At 34.8% G+C, this 14,308-nt stretch overlaps 1 protein-coding gene across 1 annotated transcript in view; it reads left to right on the plus strand.

Annotated features, from left to right (window-relative positions):
* The window catches only part of ADCY1 (adenylate cyclase 1), a 177,758-nt gene extending 163,684 nt beyond the window's left edge, over nt 1-14,074 (plus strand). The window contains exons 18-20 of the mRNA XM_088150071.1: nt 1,365-1,479; nt 3,030-3,154; nt 4,004-14,074. Of these exons, the coding sequence (XP_088006197.1) occupies nt 1,365-1,479; nt 3,030-3,154; nt 4,004-4,342 (579 nt within the window). The 3' untranslated portion in view covers nt 4,343-14,074. The remainder of the gene's footprint in view (nt 1-1,364; nt 1,480-3,029; nt 3,155-4,003) is intronic.
* Nucleotides 14,075-14,308: the final 234 nt, after the last annotated feature.

Consider the following 14,308-nt stretch of genomic DNA (forward strand, 5'->3'; position numbering starts at 1 on the left):
AATTATAGGTTTTCAGATCTTTCTGCATAGCCTTTTCTGGTGATCTTTTATACTGTTGAGGTGTGTGGAGGTGCTCAATCCTATCAACTTGCTTTTACAGATGAAACAAGAATGATTTGATATCTTGTAATTTGATTTTTCTAGATGTATGGAATTCAACTAGGTTCATATTAATAATTGAAGTGTTACAGTAATAGCAACAACTTTACCTGAGCAATTATCACTATCCTCAATAATATAATACAAAGTTAAGCCTAGAGAAAAGCAATTCATAACATGCTACACACCCATAATTTATTTGTCTCAGATATTTATTTTTTGTTAGTTTATTTATCTCTCTCTTCAATGTACATCAGTTTTAGGCTAGCTATTTATGTTTGTATCACTCCTATGTTAAATAAAGTTGTTTTATCAAGAGAATGAGTATTTTTCTTTTAAGGAAGAGATAGAGTTTTTACAGCTTTTTAGTTAAGGGGGGAAATAACCAGGGATGAAATTATATGTATTTATAAAATGTTGAATATTATGTAGAGAAAGTGGATAATATGGATTTTGTCTTTCCTATCATAATGCTAGAATTTGGGAATCTCCATTAAATAAGAGTATATTCAGGACAGTTAAACAAGAGTTGTTCACATGATGCATGTTTAATTCCTGGAATCTACAACCATAGGACATGGCAATATCTAAAGATATATTTTGCTTTAAAAGGAATTGGAAATTTGTAAAATCTCCATGTTAAGAGCAAATCTGTGTCACCAAAGACATCTTGTACAGCAATAGTGGGAGAGGGGACTCTTATCTTTAGTACCTGCTTGTGTTTTCCTAGATGTAGAATAGATCGCTAGTTTGATCCCACATAAGTATTTTTATATTTTTTGTTCAACCATGTTGGAGTTCTTAGCAAACACTAATCATGTCAGAGGTGATAAAGAGCTCCGCTAAACCAAAGGTCCGTCTAATCCAGTATTCTGTTTTCTACAGTGGCTAAACAGACACCTATAAGAAATCCAGATGCAGGACATGAAATCAGTAATTACCAATTCCTGTGACGCCCCCTCCCAAATAATTTAATTTCTCTAAGCATGACTAATAATTAACTGCTGTTAATACAACTGTTCATATATTTTTCTAATCACCTAAATTTTCTAATCCTGTGGTCCTCTATACAACAGTTCTAGTCTTGTGAAATTAACCCCTCCCCAAAATGAATATTTAACATTTCTAGCCTGTTAAATATATGTTCTTGTATATTTATATATATAGACAGATTCTCCAGCTGGTTTAAATACTAGATAAAACTATATTTTACACTGATCTATACAACATTATGAATAACATAAAAAATTCTTTTTAAAATATAGGCAAAGAAATCAATTTATTTCCATCTCAGTACACTGGCTGATTTTGCAATAGAAATGTTTGATGTTCTTGATGAAATCAACTATCAGTCTTACAATGATTTTGTTCTTCGGGTTGGTGAGTTACATTTTTAAGAATGAACTCTGTGCTGTTTTTGTTTCTGTCAGCTTCACGATAGAGATTTTTAAACAAAATAAATTCTATGTCCTGACAGGATAAAGTAAACTAGATAATATTATGGCTAATAGCCACATAAATAATTTTCTTCTGCCTAACTTGACAACCGTTAATTAATTAATATTAAAGTTGTGGAAAATGTGCAGGGACGACCAATCATAATAAAAGCAGTCTTCTAGAAATAGGAATTCCATAATTCCCCATATAGTAGGGAGAAGGTTTCAGAGAGATGGGGGGGGGGAACCATAAGCAGCAAAGAGGCACCTCCAGATACTTGTATGTGTCCATAGATGGAAATAGTCATAGGAATATGGGAAAGAATATGCTAGATACATGACTTGATTAGAAACAGAATATGTCTTTTATTGGATATAAAAGGCATGGTATTTTGGCCAGAATCCTGTCTTCAACAGTCATATAGTGTCAAAGCATTTGCTTAGCCTGCTTACACAGAAGGTGGGAGAAAGTAACTTATGGAAAAAGCTTATGCCATTTCCATGATTGACAGTCATCTACATAGCAAAGTAATCATTGGTGCCATATCCTGGGGTGGATAGACTGATCCACTGATCACAGACTGATCAGGCCAAGTTTTTGCTGTGTGAAGAAGCTAATAATGTGATTGCATTTTCCTTCAGTCATGGATCTTGCTGAAGTTCAAAAACTTGGGATAAAAACAGTTGTGCAGCAGAAGCAACACTACAAGTATATACACAGAATAAGATTGCTATAATGAAGGCAAAAATCCTGGACTTAGCAAAATATGGACATGAATAAATTTCTTCCCAGCCTTGACAATCCACTGTCAATTCTTGGAGTGCATAACTTAAATTTAGCTGGGTAGCAGAATGAGGGTAGACACAGTCACATACACAGTGGTGGGTGAACTCACCCCTTATGTCTGCAGTGAGAAGACCAAAGAGAAATATTCTCTCTACTGATCTACTTCAGCTTGTGCCATCCCAGATAATTAACTGTTGGTAGTGTCCAGACATTAAACATTCATTTTCCCACCAACACCATCTCCCCTGAGGTTGACCCAAAGTGGAACTCCCATTGAAGAAAAGCCTAAGCTTATCAAATGCGTTGGCAGCTATAATTTTCAAGCTACTCAGTGTTAATTGAAAAGGTGCTATAGGCCTTTCTTTTAGACACCAGTGAGCATTTATTAATTGTTTATTAGCAGAATTTGTGACATTGTCTACAAGCTGCTTCTGTTTTCTCATCTGGAAGCCTATAGGAAGGAGAAAGTTAGCATTCATTCTTCCCCATCTCTGTTTACAACTGGGGGCACCTTGAGAATGTCCTGTAGACTAGAGCTGCACAGATTATTTTTCAATTTCAGTTTCTTAGTATCAAATAGCAATTTCAGTAGAATAGAAATGTATCCTTGAAAAAAAAGTGCCACAGACACTTCTGTGTCAGGCTCCATGCCCCACAAGATTTCATTTTTTTTTTTTTTAAGCGTTTGGCTTCTGTCACTTTTTCAGGTATTAATGTAGGCCCTGTGGTGGCAGGTGTTATTGGTGCCAGAAGACCTCAATATGACATCTGGGGTAATACAGTAAATGTTGCTAGCAGGATGGATAGCACTGGAGTGCAAGGTAAAATTCAAGTGAGTATTTTCAGAATTCTCTTATAAATTACATCAGTCTTAATAAAATACCCAAACAGTGGATTGTTCTAAAGCTATAGTGAAGTTCCACCTATGGGAAGAATGTTGAACACCTCCCTGTCATGCTAAGGAATCATTACCAAAACTGTAATATCAGGTGTCTTAGTAGAGAGCAGCTATGTCTACCTTCAGTAACATTCCTACAGCAATGCTTTATTACTACTAATAAATAGACCCCCCACCCCAATCATCATTCATTTAAACAGGGGAGAGACGTTTAAACTTGAAATCCTTCTACAAGATGAGAATCTGCACATGGAGAGAATCAAGCCAGGTTTTGTTTATTGTTTTATGGGGTTTTGTTTTGTTTGCACAGCTTCATCTTTCCAAGGTTTTATTTCTTCCTTATATTGTTTGTTTGTTTACTTGAACCATTAAATGTTTCTCCTACAGAGTGGGATCAGAGGCACTTGATAGTACACCAATAAAACAGCCATTAAATACAATGTAAGTTATAATATCTTTAAATAATTAGCAGCAAAAGCAACAGACATAACCCTCCCCTTCCCACACACAGAGAGAACATGAATTAAAAAATATTAAAAGTTGCAAGGACAAGAGATGAAAAATCCAAACATGGCAACGGATTGAGACAAATTTTGGCATTTAAAAGATAATTATGGAAGCAGAAGACAGATTTCCCTTAGGAAGGGGTTTGAAACAGCGTAGCAAATGCTCTTTTCTCTAAAAAAAAATAAATAAATAAAAAATGGAGTTTAGGGAACTGGCTTTTAAAGAAAGATTTGTTATCTAGTGATTGTCAGTGACTGTGGTTTGTTTAATTCACAGGTTACTGAAGAAGTACAGCGGATATTGAAGAGGTGCAATTACGAGTGTGTTTGTCGGGGGAAAGTCAGTGTGAAAGGCAAAGGTGAAATGCTGACCTATTTTCTAGAAGGAAAGACCGATGGAAATAATTCACAAACACGATCTTTAAACTTAGAGAGGAAAATTTATTCCTATGGGAGAGCAAACATTCAGACCAAACTGGGCACAAGTTGTCCATCTATGTGCTCTTCCCCCAGCCTTTCAACAAACACTGGGGCTGGAACGCTTCAGCCACCATCAGCACACACTAATCAGACACTCCATTATCTTCCTTCTGTGCCAGCCATAAAAGAGGCATGAAAGCAATGAAAATCTTTGTCCTGCCATTTGAGTGTACAGCAGAGGTCACCAGAATTTTTTTTTCAGAGAGGTTAAGGCTGCAGAATTTGATATCAACCAAGAAGTCTACAACCCAACCAAAGAGAACTTGGGAACTGCTAATAAGAACTTATGGGAAGGATCAAATAAGGGCTAGCAATTCTGTTAGGAGAAGTCTAATGCTGATTCTCTGAAAATATGGAATATTTTATCAGTAATTTTAATAGATAAATGGGATTACAGAGAAGTCATGCCGGTGAGACTGAATATTTACATAAACAACATGCACTCACATATGTACGTGTGTGTGAGAGAGAGAGATTGTTGGCATTCACTACTGATTTTCCTGCTGTAAGCTGTCATGCAGAAGTGTTGACAATATCATATGGCAGAAGTTTATATTGGCAGAGAGAATGTTTGTATGATCATATCCAATGTGCTTGCATCTAATGTCTATAGCTGCTGTTTAAGCACAGGGTGATGATAAATTTGATTTATCTGAAGATTTAAGCAAGCACTGTGGAATACTTTCCCATAGTATTTGGAGGAAAAAAAGAGAAATTTTCAGCACTTGCTGTAATGTAGGAAGTAGCAAGTCTTAAAGTAAACAAATGTAGCTTTTAAATTTTACTATGTTTTTGTATCTTTGAGTGTTTCCCAACTGTGTAGCAATGAGTCAGAGATCAGAGTGTAAGTAGACTTATTGGAGATGTTGGGTACTAATCTAATCTGTCATAATTAGGAATGGCTTCCTATTCACACACAAATTTGGCTATGGCAGGTTTTATCTCATACTGTTGCACAGAGTCCCATAGAAGCAGCAGCTCCCATATTGGAGATGTGAATAGAATTCCAATTAACTATTCCAGGACAGAGTGCTACTGAAGTGGCAGCTGCGTGCATGCCAAAAGAATATTAAACTGTAGAAAATTATGCCTTTTCAGTTGGCCAAATGGCCATGTTAAGACATTTATTAAAAGCAACTGAATTATAGTACATTTGTCAACTAGACACCTACATAGTACTGTTCCCTGAACCGTTCATAGATTTCTTTGTGAACAAAAGCTTGTTCCTTTCATGAAATAGATCTTTCAGATCCAATCCATATTGTTTGATGCAAATCCTCTGCAGAAGATTTCTGTGCTAAGATTGTTCTCATCTTTCATACGAAGATTCTTGTTGACAAATACATGATTTTTTTTTAATTCAAAGTTTAAACTTCTTATTTTGATAGGATCAATTAACGTATTTACATAGTGATGGTTTTAGCATCTCAAATGAACATAATTTTCATACTAACTTTATAAATGTTTTGGAAATGTCAGGTGGCCAAAATTAAGTTTTGTTGTATAAGAATGTTTTCTTCCTGGCTTTTGAATTCTATTTCAATGCCTTGAGTGCAGCTTCCAAGAAATGTCTCCATCGCAAATTCTGTTAATATAAACAGGAATGACTGTAAAGCACAAACCTTCTTTGAAGCTCACACAAATTTCAATTTACTTTCTATAAAACATATTCAAAGTGCTTGTCTTCTTTGTTACTTTTGCTTGAAACTGATGTAGTAAAGTATATAGCAGAAGAAGACACCATTCTCATCTGCGAAATGGCTGGTGAGTGATTTATAGACAAAAACCTGAAAAGGGAAATTTCTTGCAGATTTCAACTTCGCTTTGTAGTAGAGAAGCTGTGGCTGCAAAGGATATGCTATGTCGTCATTTTAGCAAACTTAAGTCCAAATGTAGATAACCTTTATAGGCACTCAGACCTTTTTGATCATTACGCATAAAGAATATCCAGATGTTTGTTTATGAAGTTGTTGCCCGTTATTTATATTCATTTTAATCCTGATCAACATTATTCATATGAGTACTTCTAAAATACCATAGTGAACAATTTCTTTCCTTCTTCCCAGTGAAGAAATGTTTACTGTAAAACTTTGGTATATCTCAACAGCAGAATATATATAAAATTTAGAAACACTGATTATGAAAGGTGGATGCATTGGGAAGATAAGAGTATCTTTGTTTTTTTTAAAAAAAACAAACCTCTGGATTTCTCTTTATATTCTTCAAGACTTTATTACAAAAAGTATTACTTTTACTGTAGTACAATCTCTGTTGTTGCATTCACAAGAATACTGATCTGCCAGCAAGAGACAGCACTGCATTGCATTTTCCCTCAGTTCCCATTCATTTAACTAAGATATCTTCATAGTTTTCCAGTGGATCTATTGTCTCCTAGGCTTCAGCTGAATTATCTCTGAGTTTCTGTGATCACATTCATTTTATTTGCTGGTACAAACAGACTTTCATGATGACTTATCATCATGTTGGCTTTGATCTATAAGAGAAAGCTTTTATTTTACTCCAGTGAGTTCTGAGGTATATTTGGAGAGTCTGTCACTAGACAAGTCTTGTTTCTCTTGAACTAATAGTTCATGTCTGATTTAAACACTGAATTTGGAGGAAGATTTTCAATGTAAAAAGGTAGTCTTTGGACTCAATAATTTCTTCTTCTCCCCCAACTCAGAAAAGAGACCAATTGAAAAACTTCATTTGTCCTTGGAATAGGACACCGGTTAAGAGATCTAATTGTCTATATGATGCTGTCAGTGTCACCATTTTCTTTATCCCACACTCTCCCCAAGTCACAGAAAAGGGGATGGAATTCATAAAGTTATTTACAAAAATAGTTACCTCTCCCCAGTTTTGGTTCAACTCTAATCTGAATTATTATTTCTTTTGATTACCTTTTTTCCAGTTCAGTGATTAAGAATTATCTTGTTTTAGTCCCCTAGAGAAGTATATTCTGACATATATGGTCCTATTTTAGTTAAGGAAATCAGACAATTCCTCAAGGGAGGTTAGCCTTTTTGTTTAACATGCATAAGCTGCTGTTCATAAAAGCTTACCTTGAAAAAAAATTACGTGGTTGGCAAATGATTATTAGGGATATGTCAGTAGGAAGCACAATATTTTACAACACTTGGCACAATTTACTCTTATAACAATAATTAAAGGGGTTTCGTTCCCCACCAGAGCAGAGAAGATATCCACGGTCGGGGGCAGGGGTAGGGTAACTTTTATATTGTTATGAAAAGATACTGGGTAGCATTATTAAGGTATCCGCAAACATTTTTAGATTTTCAGAAAAGCTTTCTTTAAAATAATTTCATAAGATTAAGTCGTGGCATCAACTGAGTGCCAGCATCTGCATGTAATTATACATGATGATTAGGCTTAAGATAGCTATTTGCAGGTTTTGGCCCGCTGCTGCCTTTATAGTAGCAATAAGGCAAAGCAAACATTACAGCTTTTATAAATTAGTGTATACTTATGCCACTTTGGAGATCTCAAGGTCCATTACTCAGCTACTCAAGGATCTGCATGTAGTCAAGGAATAGATCTGCACACTTCCCCCAAATTGTATGTGAAATAATGTGTGAGCAAGATGTGCCATATTTAAGCCCATCAACCTATAAGCTTAATTTGTATGTCTTTCAAATTATTTCACAAATTATACTTACCCACTGTCCAGACATGTTATTTTAATTTTTTTGTTCCTATGCAGCTGTAATCTTGTGCACATTTCTTAACCCAATGGGTATTACTTCTTAATAGACATTTATAGAATTGCATTGCTAAAATTGTTTATTATTGTTTCAACTTATACTATAGCAACTAAACCATTACATTTTATATATAGTGCTGAATATATGCTATAAATACAAAATAATAATATGATCGGAGGATGTGCATTATAAAAGTTAAATGAAACTTCAATACATGGATAGTATTTCCAAGTTAATAACTTATAAAATTCCAGTAAGTGCAAATTATACATATAATTGTAAAATTTCAAATAGACTGTGCTGATGGTGGTGACTTAAGCATATTCTTTCCATCAGCACAAATAAAGGATCCTCTTTATGTGAATTGGTCCAAAGAAACTGAATAAGAATCCTATCTAAATCACTTCTAATTCAATTGCTTGATTCTAGTTAGTGCAAGTCTCAACAAATGTGGAACACAGATGTGAGGGAATAAATTTACTTACTTATGGTGCCTCCATTGGATGTTCCTGGGCTGATTCTAGGACCAATAAATGCTTAGCCATTGGATGTAAAGTTCACATCACAGAATCAAGCTGAACGTGAACCTGAACCCAAACACTGATTTCTATTGCCTTGAATCCAAGCCAGAAATAGAAACCTAACCATGAAACATGAACACCAATTCAAAGAAAGTGATTCAGTAATATTTTCCTTTAAACCAAAGAAAAGTAAAGAGGAAAGGAATGTGAGAAAGAGTTCTAAGATTAATGTTTTCTCTACGTTTATCTGGATGAGGCTAATAAAAAGGCTATATATGACCTATTAGCATTTACGGAATTCTATTTAAAATCATAAGCATTACAGGTTTTTCAGCCTTTAATGTCTAATATATTAAAGATGATTTTGACTGTCAAAGCAAGAGGTACTTGTTTAAATGAAAGCCTATATATATGCATCATTATCTATCTGGGTTCTTATCTAGTAAAATGAATTAAGGATTTTTTTAAAATTTCCATTTATTGAATTAAGCACTGCTATGATAAGAGTTGTATATACATTTGCGGGGGAAAAACCATAATGTTTGTTGGACTTTAGGTCTGATGGTATACCAGAATATCCTGGAGACCACAGGAAAGACAAGCAAAGAATAGGAGGCAAGGCACTGAGAGTCCCACTGAACCAGCTGTAAAACATTAACCAAGTATTAGTAATCCCAGTCCTTTCACATTTCCAGTTCTAATCAGAAGATTAGCCATGATGTCCTTTCAAGTGAAAATTTTATATTAGAGGGACAGGCAACTTTTTTTTAATTTATGATAAAACTGTATGATAATGCCTTATTTATTTTTAATCTTGTATAGTATGACAACATTGGCCTTTCATGTTATTATTTATTTACTTTAAAGGAAGTATTGTATGAAATTTTGTAAATAACTTTAGCTATGAGAGGTTTATTGCATGTACACTTGGACTTTAAAAAAACTGCAAATGGGCACACTTTTGACAGATGCTAATGGTTTTTTGTAAACTGAAGTTTTACAAGTGCATGAATATAAACCCTTTAGAAATGGATGTCCTTTTGCTTCTCTTCTGGAATCTACTGCATGCCATTCATGCCTGACTTTGGTAAAAAAAAAAAATTGCTGAGAGTAAATTTCGTTTTACATGTTTTTAACATAATCACTTTTGACAGAGAGTTTTTAAGGCACGACTAGTTGCATGTGTGTGTGTAACAAAAGCAAAGCTAAAATTACAAAGCATCAGAAGAAAATTTAAATCTATCATATTCTGCCAACCTCGGTGTTGCTGGTCCACATTATATGATATATGAAATGTGCTCTCAACATCTATGCTACCTTTATAACAGTACCTTTGGTCATTAGAAGCAATAAATTAAACTCCACATACTGTAATATATCTATATCTATATATACACCTATATAAATGAGTGGAAGTAAATAGTGGCATAAAACTGAGTCACCAATTCAACAGGTACTGTTTTAATACCTTGCTTGACTTAGCAGGATAAGTAAATGATTGATTTTGGGCAGTGAATGATTCTGTAAAGCCCAGAACACACAAAAGAGCACAAAATTGCCCCTGTACATATATGATCATATGAAGCTGCCTTAGACTTGTAGCCCAAGTACTGACTGGCAGATTTTTCCCAAGATCTCAAGCATTTAGATCTGAATACATGAATATATGAAGTTGTCTTGTACCAAGGCTGTTTGTTCCTTTGACCTGGTACTGCCTCATCTGCCTATCAGCTGCTCAGGTCTCTTCCAGCCCTGCTACCTGAGATTAAGTGGGTGGGATGGGATTTTATTTGGGAATTTATGCATGCAAAGCAAATGCAGTACTATGAAGCTGTGGCCTTTCCCATCCACAAAAAGATCATGTGTATCCTCAAAAGCATTTTCAGATACCGTAAGGGAAATCTCAAGGTGGTAAGAGTAAGACATCAGTTTCATCAGATTCTAAACAGGCAGAATTGCATGGGAAAGGGGGCAGAGAGATTTGGTTCAATAAAGTTACCTAGATTGTAGTTTTTTGTTGATAATTGCAATTAGTTTTGGTATTTGAGATAGACAGTATAGATATTTTTCATATTACCAAACATAATTTTTATTCAATGGCCTTATTTCTTGATTAATATGGATCCAAAAATAAATAGGTCAAACCAAAACTAAAATGCTAAGCTGAACTATGGGATTTTTTTTCAATGCAATCAGAATTTTTCCTTTTTGCCTTTATTTCATGAGATTTTCAAGTAAAGTCCAAAGCTACAATAGTACAGGTAATCCTTGACTTATGACCATTCATTTAGTGACCATTTTAAGTTACAACGGTGCTGAAAAAAGTGACTTATGACTGGTCCTCATGCTTACAACAGTAGTGTCCCCACGGTCTCATGATCAAAATTCAGGTGCTTGGCAACCGGCATGCATTTATGATGGTTGCAGCATCCCAGGATCACTTGATCGCCATTTGCGACCTTTCCGGATGGCTTCCAATAAGCAAAATCAATTGAGGAAGTATGTGATTTACTTAATGACCATGCGATTCGTTTAATGACTGTGTGATTAACTTAATGACCATAGTGATTTGCTTAACAACTACCACAAAAATTTCATAAAATCAGGTGTGGTCACGTGATGCCTTGCTTAATGACCATACTGCTTAACAATGAATTTTCTGGTCCCTATTGTGGTCGTAAGTCGAACACTACCTGTAATTGTGCTTTCAGAATGCACGTCCCAGTGAAATCAGTAGGGCTAACTTGTAAGAAGGCATGTTTGGGGCCCAGTTATAGTATTACCAGTAACTCCAATCCATTGTTAGTTATGCTTTTGTATCAGACATTGAGGTCCTTTCTAAATTATTTTGCAGCAAAGTAATGAAACAAAATGTATCTTAAGGAATTTTTAGTTAAGAAATGGAATGTCCCAAAATTTTAATCAAAATTATTGACAGGGTGATTTTGACCATTCAAGAAGCATTATGAAAATGTCTTTTTCTATCAAAAACTCTCAAGTTTTGTTATACAATCTTATGCTTTCTTCATTAGATAGTCAAGAAAAAAACCTCTAATTTATTATTCAAATCTCTTGATGGCTCTCGTATGGAATGGCAAATGCTGTAGGATGTCAGGAGTATTATGTGATCAGATTCTGATGGAAAGATTGTGATGTAACTTGTGCAGGAAGGGAGAAATGATTTGCAGTATTTTATTTTCTGTTACAGTAGAAGCCTCAGTTTTCATCCTGTTACCTCACAACATGGCTATTTAACTTTTTTTGGGGAGGGGGGATTTTAGGAGTAAGGACATGAAAGGGATATCATAACCTTACCAATCTGTAGCAATAACTGCTTCAGAGCAACAGTAAAGTCCATACAGTAATGTCTCTAAACTAAACAGAATTCCATACATTGGAATTTCTTCCTTCCATTGAACTTGGATAAAGTGATTCCCTCTGTTCTCTGCATACACCCTCAAAAACAGCTTTGAGCATTGGGAGATCCAAATATGAAAGGTTGCAGAGAGGCTGGGAAATCTGAAAGCAACACATTCTTCTAGCTATATATATTTTTTTTTTATCCTTTTTCTTCTCCATCCCTTTCTTGTTACCCTTGTTGGCATGAACATGCTTTTTTAAATTTCATTTTTAAAGAAGGGAAATGATCTAACATTGCTGCCTCTGAAGACTTACTGAGAATAAACTTCATCAAGCATATTTGCATTTTTAAATCCATGTAGCACACATAGATCATAGGTATCTTTGGTGTGATTGTGGCTGAAATATTTTGGTAGCATAAAGCACTGTAGGAATTCTTGACCACAAGGTTTACTAACGATCTGCAATGAACTATAAACCCTTTGCTGTATGATGTCACACAGAATACATCTTTGTATGTGTGCATCACAACCAATCACAAATGTAAAGGAGCATAAACAGCCAGAAAGTTTTTAAAACATGGCTGCAGTGAGGTAAGTTGATTATTCAAATTTGTCCTGATAGAAATAGATCCAAAGAAAGAAAGAAAATACCCTGAGAAGGGACTGAAATACAGAATAGTAAAAATAAAATCTAGAGTTCTCCCCACCCCCAAAATAGAGAAGTGGCCAAAAATTTTATTTCACATCACTGGATTTTATCTCTAGACATTGAAAGTAATCCCATTGAACATGATTAGTCTAAATCCCATGGAGTACAATGGTGATGGTATCTGGATCCAATCCATTTCAGAGGTTCTAATCTAACATCATACTACTGCCTAAAAAACCTAGAAACTCAAGTCTGGAAAGAAACATGGGGGCTGCAGAGATTTTTTAATTTTTTAATTTTAATTTAATTTTTATTTTAATCAGCCTTAAGTGAATTTGATAGGTAGCAGTTTGAGAAATGTAATAATAAAATAAAAGCCAATAACGCTCTAACAAAATTAATAACATAGAAATAAAAGCATACCAAATATACTGTAAACTTCAAAACAAGTAGGTCAAAATTCAGCAAATCCAGCCAAGGTAAAATAAAAGGCTTGAGAAAATTGACTAGTAAATTCTGGCACCAGAATGACATTAAATAGCATGGCAAGGAGCAATGAATCCAGTTTTCCCTGGTAGTGCTAGTTTGGTACGTCTGCGGATTTTTTTGGTGGGAGGGATTGAAAATATGTAGCATGCCCCTCCCCATCTACATTTTGAACTGACACAGACAAAAAGCTTTTCTAATTGAGTCTGTTGAATAGAAGTCTCTGTAAGGAGAAACTACTAAATATGCATACGTTCTTATGTTGATTAGCTTTTGTCACCTAAAGTTTAGCAAGCAGAATTGATTTGATACCTCTGATTAAGTCATCATTGCCAGTGTCACTTCAGACCCAATGCTTTAATTCTAACTTCAAAACATAACAATTGTTATTGTTTCAACAAGCTGAATCTGGTCCATTATATTACAAATATCCTAATTCAGCCTTTGCTCAGTTTGGTGCCCGCCAGTCATGTTAGTACTAGAGTTCCAATAATTCCCTGCCAGCATTCCCTGGCAGTTGTAGTTGCAACACAACTGTAGGATATGAGATTGGGGAAGGATGACCTAAGGGATTTTATCTTCTTCCAGCTTTAGACCTAAACTAGAGTGTTTGTGTATTTTTTCATTCTTCTGTTCTGAACCAAAATCATTCTGAGATGGCTGTTAGTTTATAAATAGAAAAAAGGCTGTTTAATGTTTTCTTTTATGATAACTTGTCCATTCATGATTAAATGCCTTCAGCTGCTTTTCTGCCGAATGAGGGGAAAATGCACTGAGATGTGTACATGCAAGGGTATGTCATATTTAGTTTGAGCATTTGAGGAAAGGACTATTACAGAAATGTATAATGTTATCTTCAGTATTACAATAACACCCTGGGTAACTTGGAATGAGATATTTGCATAAATAATACGGGTCTATTTTTTTGTACATAGAATATTGTAGAGTATCTTCCAGTCTTTTTCAAGATTGTTGAATTGAGACGAGCAATTAAATATTTGTCCTATTTTTATGTTGGGGGGGTGGGAAGTAAATGGACTAAAATGTTATACTTGTGAATGTAAATTTCTTACTGCAACTTTTATACTGAGTGTTTGCACTATTATAATTTCTGGAATCAAATTAATAAAGGAAACAATCTGCTTAAATAAACAAGTCTGAGCTTCATTTTAATTAAAATTGTAATTTTTATTTATTTACTTATTTGTCATATTTATATAACTGCCCATCTCACTAAAAAGTGACTCTAACTCTAAATTGCTAAATCTGTTTGGCCAGGGTCCTGATAAAGCACTTTTCCTAAAGCCCAAGGAAGCAGACAGAGGTTTCTGCAACATCAGTTCTGCCACCTGCGCACTG

The sequence above is a fragment of the Python bivittatus genome, unplaced genomic scaffold (assembly GCF_059951505.1).
Source record: "Python bivittatus isolate LINGU-HERP-01145 unplaced genomic scaffold, Pbiv_v1 ctg000610_np1212, whole genome shotgun sequence".
In the NCBI taxonomy this organism is placed as follows: Eukaryota; Metazoa; Chordata; class Lepidosauria; order Squamata; family Pythonidae; genus Python; species Python bivittatus.